Source organism: Felis catus, chromosome C1 (assembly GCF_018350175.1).
Source record: "Felis catus isolate Fca126 chromosome C1, F.catus_Fca126_mat1.0, whole genome shotgun sequence".
Lineage (NCBI taxonomy): Eukaryota > Metazoa > Chordata > Mammalia > Carnivora > Felidae > Felis > Felis catus.
In genome coordinates, this window is record NC_058375.1 from 202172619 (window position 1) to 202176978 (window position 4360).

The 4360-nt window shown below is 47.6% G+C and overlaps 1 protein-coding gene across 1 annotated transcript; it reads right to left on the minus strand.

Annotated features, from left to right (window-relative positions):
- Positions 1-970: 970 nt before the first annotated feature.
- LOC101085650 (C-X-C chemokine receptor type 2) lies at positions 971-4360 on the minus strand. Its single transcript, XM_011285563.4, has 2 exons — positions 4269-4360; positions 971-2841 (listed from the first exon to the last, which is right to left on the minus strand). Exon 2 carries the CDS (start codon positions 2830-2832, stop codon positions 1759-1761), a length of 1074 nt encoding a protein of 357 aa, XP_011283865.1. The 5' UTR covers positions 2833-2841; positions 4269-4360; the 3' UTR covers positions 971-1758.

Here is a 4360-nt window from a genome sequence, read left to right on the forward strand (position 1 = left end):
ACCACTAATTGGACTACACTAGTAGCCCCTGAGCATTCACTCCAGTTCTGACTTCTCTCCCTGAGACTCACCACACCCCCACACACACTCATCCCATTCCTACACCTCATTCTGTACCTGCTCCCAAGCCCATATGAACCTCCCTCAATCTCATCCCCAATTTCTCCCTGTTCTGGATTTCCCCCATCCTTAATTTTCATCCTTCTCTGATCTTCTGCCTTGTTCCAAGCTGCCACCCCATCCCTGGCTCCCCACCACATCACGTCCAACTCCAACCTCATCCCTGATTCCAATCTCAACCTTGATCTAAACCCCATCTCTGAACATCTCTCCATCCCCAACCTCAAACCAAATGAAGCTTTTCCTTTATGTTTTCTTCCAAGAGTTTTATAGTTTCAGCTTTTGTTATTAGGTTTTTGATTCATTTTGAATTAACTTCTGTATGAGGTGTAAGGAAAGAGATCAAGTTCATTCTCGTGCATGTAGGTATCTAGTTTTCCCAGCACCATTTGTTGAAAGACTATCCTTTCCCCATTGAAGTCTTGGTGCCCTTATCGAAAACCATTTGACCATTTATGCTGACTTAGGTTTCTTTCTGGACTCTTTATTCTAGGTCCTCTTTATCCATTGCCTTCATCTGCTTAAGTATGTTGGGCACACTTTTTGACTTTTTGTCACATCATATCCTACAACCATATTTAAAGGCAAGAACCAAGGATGTGTGTGTGTGTGTCTCTTTATTCTTTTTTTAAATTGTTTTCATTTTATTTTAGAAGGAGAGTGTGTGTGAGTGGGGGAGAAGGGCAGAGACAGAGAAAGAGAGAATCTTAAGCAAGCTCCACACTCAGTGCAGAGCCCAACATGAGGCTTGATCCCATGACCTTGGGATCATTCCTTAACCGAATAATCTATAACATGAGCCCAGCATAGCCTGGGATCATTACCTGAGGCCAAATCAAAAGTCAAATGCTTAACTGAGGTGGCCCAGGTGCCCCTCTCTTTCTTTGTTCAATCAGGAGTTACTTCCCAGGAGTCCTCCAGTCCCAGCAGACTTCCTCTTAAGCAATGGTGCACTGAAGCCGGTTTGTACCTGCTTGTGAAAGCAGATCATTACATTTCCTAGATTTTTGTGAGCTGGTTGCTAAACACCACCACCCCTGACATCGCCACGGTGGGAGCATTTACACCAGGCAACTTGGCAAATGCTACAAATCAGGACTTTTTTTTCCCCAGGACAGTGGTTGACCAGCACACTAATGCCCTTAAATCTTATTAGTCAGAAGTGAATGATAAGGCCACTCCTAGCAAAAAGGAGTCTTAGAAAGGAGTACCTGTCCTTTTTGGCCTCTCTCAAGGGAAGTGGACTTTGCTGACAGGCAAGAAAGAGAGAGTTGGGGCAGCAACCAATGCTGTTTGCCACTAATGGCTCCCAATGGTGGGAACTTTCTGTAGTCACTTAAAAGAATGTCTGTTAAATGTCTTTAAGTGTCTCAGGGGACAGGGTGCTATGGGCTCAGTGGTAGGATGGACTGAGCTCTAGCAGCTGACATAGCAACTACAGTAAGGGGAGGGGCAGCAGGGCAGGCTTTCTCAACCATACAAGGAGGGCCTGATAAGGACGTGACCCCAGTAACTCCCTGTAACCACAACGGGGGCTGCCTTGACATAGAGACTGTGGACAGCCAGTGGGCGTGAGGCTTAGAATGGGGTGCTGATGGCAAGGGAGGAGCCCCGAGGGGCTGCAACAGGGGCAGGGGCCTAGAAGGTAGTAGAAGTGTTCCCTGAAGAAGAGCCAACAAAGGAAGGCCTGCTGTCCTTGGACAAGTGCTCCTTGCTGATGAGGCCATGGATGGCCATGATCTTGATGAGTCCATGGCGAAACTTCTGGCCAATGAAGGCGTAGATGATGGGATTGAGGCAGCTGTGGAAGAAGCCCAGAATCTCGGTGGCATCCAGGGCCCGGCCAATGTCATTGCGGCGCTCACAGGTCTCTTTGATCGCCCGGAGCCTCATGAGGGTGTCTGCGATCAGGACCAGGTTGTAGGGCAGCCAGCAGAGCAAGAAGATGAGCACGACAGCAAAGATGACCCTCATGGCCCGGTGTTTCTGCCCCATGTGGGCCTCAAACAGCGTGCGCAGGGTGAGTCCATAGCAAAGCAGCATGACCATCAAGGGCAGGAGGAAGCCAAAAATCTGGGGCAGGACCCTCAACACCATCCGCCATTTTGCAGTATTGGCACCCATGTCCTCATAGCAGACTGGGCTGGAATAGGGGGGCTTGATGGCCTCACGGAATATGAAGATGGGCAGGGCCAAGAGCAAGGACAGGGCCCAGATGCCTAAGCATATGAACTTGACCCAGTGCCGCTTCCGAGTCAGCGTGCGTGTGGCATGGACAATGGCCAGGTAGCGGTCCACACTGATGCAGGCCAGTAGTAAAATACCACTGTAGAAATTTACTTCCTTCAGAAAAGAGACCACCTTGCACAGGAATGTGCCAAAGATCCAGCCCTTTGCCTTGGAGGCAGCCCAGATAGGTAAGGTCAGGGCGAAGAGCAAGTCAGCTATGGCCAGGTTCAGCAGATAGACATCAGTGACAGATCGGCTGACCTGACTGTATAAGACAACTAGTATCACCAGGGAGTTTCCCAGCAGGCTCAGCATGAAGACCAGGGCATAGATGACCAGTACGGCATATTTGTTGAGTGTTTCAATCTCTATCCTACAGGGACTATATTCTTCTGTGGGTGGTGTGCCAGTGAAATTTGCAAACTCGTCCATCAACTCCCACCAATCAGTGTCATTCCCAATATTTTCCATGAAGACAATCATGGAATCTTTCTAGTTGAAAGATAGAAAGAAAGAAATGTGATTTAGTAACTCAAATTAAAATCACTCATCAAGGTTGTGAGAACAGTTACTCGAATACCTTTTGCTTTTCTGTTGGTTTGGCAACAGGAGATCCCTTCCTTTGCTGCTATTTTGGACTTCTTTAGAGGTCAGTTTCACAGCATCAGCATTTGAGAGAAGTCCCCATCTTGTTCCCTCATATCACTCGCTAAATATCCACAGAACCATCAGCAGTTTTCAATTATCTTCCTAAATTGGGAAACATTTTGCTGAAGCAAAATCATACCAGAAGACCAATGTGTAAAACCGATCAAAGGTCATCTGCTGCGGGGCGCCTGGGTGGCTCAGTCGGTTAAGCATCTGACTTCGGCTCAGGTCATGATCTCACGGTTTGTGAATTCGAGCCCCACATCAGGCTCTGTGCTGACAGCTCAGAGCCTGGAACCAGCTTTGGATTCTGTCTCTGTCTCTCTCTCTCTCTCTTTCTGTCCCTCCCTTGCTCATCCTCTTTCTGTCTGTCTGTCTCTCTCCCTCAAGAATAAATAATCATTTTTAAACATTTTATTTTTTTTTTCAATGTTTTTTATTTATTTTTGGGACAGAGAGAGACAGAGTATGAACGGGGGAGGGGCAGAGAGAGAGGGAGACACAGAATCGGAAACAGGCTCCAGGCTCCGAGCCATCAGCCCAGAGACTGATGCGGGGCTCGAACTCACGGACCGCGAGATCGTGACCTGGCTGAAGTCGGATGCTTAACCGACTGCGCCACCCAGGCGCCCCTAAACATTTTAGTTTTAAAGTCAGCTGCTGGGAAGGAGGGGGGGCTCCATCTCTACCCAGACACCTGCTAAGATGGTTCCCCCAAAACTCCCAAGCTCTCCAGAAAACAGTCTGAAAACCTTTGGAAAATTACCAAGAAATAAGAATACCTGCTATCCAGTCTTCATTCCATCCTGATTTATCATTAATAAGCTGTGTGACCTTGAGTGGGTGATTTTACCTTTATAGATTTCAGTTTTGTCATCTCCAAACTTGAAGCGAGCAGCGTATGTAACCCCTGAGCTGCTTCCAAGCCTGAGGTTCTAGAAATTCATTCAGATCCACACACTTTAGGAGGTTCTCCCCTTGCCAATACTTCTTTTTTTTTTACAGAAGACAACATTTTAGGGCAAAGCAAGCCTCTTCCCCCCCAAAAAGGGGGAGGTTTGAAAGGAGGAGGTGACAAGACCGTGGCCCCCTTGTTACCACCTACAACCACGTATGAGGTCAGAACTGAATACACAGTCACAAGGGAACAGGCAAGAAGCCAAGTGAGCAGAAATCTTCAGGTCCCACAGAAATGGATGCATTTTGTAAAACACAATCAAACTAAATCTCCCTCCCCAGAGAAAGTCCTGGCAGTAGAGGTTGCTTCCTACCTGAGGCACTGGCAAGGTGTGTCCAACTGTAACAGCCTGGAACTCAGAGATCAGAGTGACTTAACAGAGGAAACTTGATGAATAAAGGGAAA

Bases quoted from the DNA above. Each gene is read 5' to 3' on its own strand.
- LOC101085650 (XM_011285563.4), bottom strand. From the start codon at position 2,832: ATGATTGTCTTCATGGAAAATATTGGGAATGACACTGATTGGTGGGAG.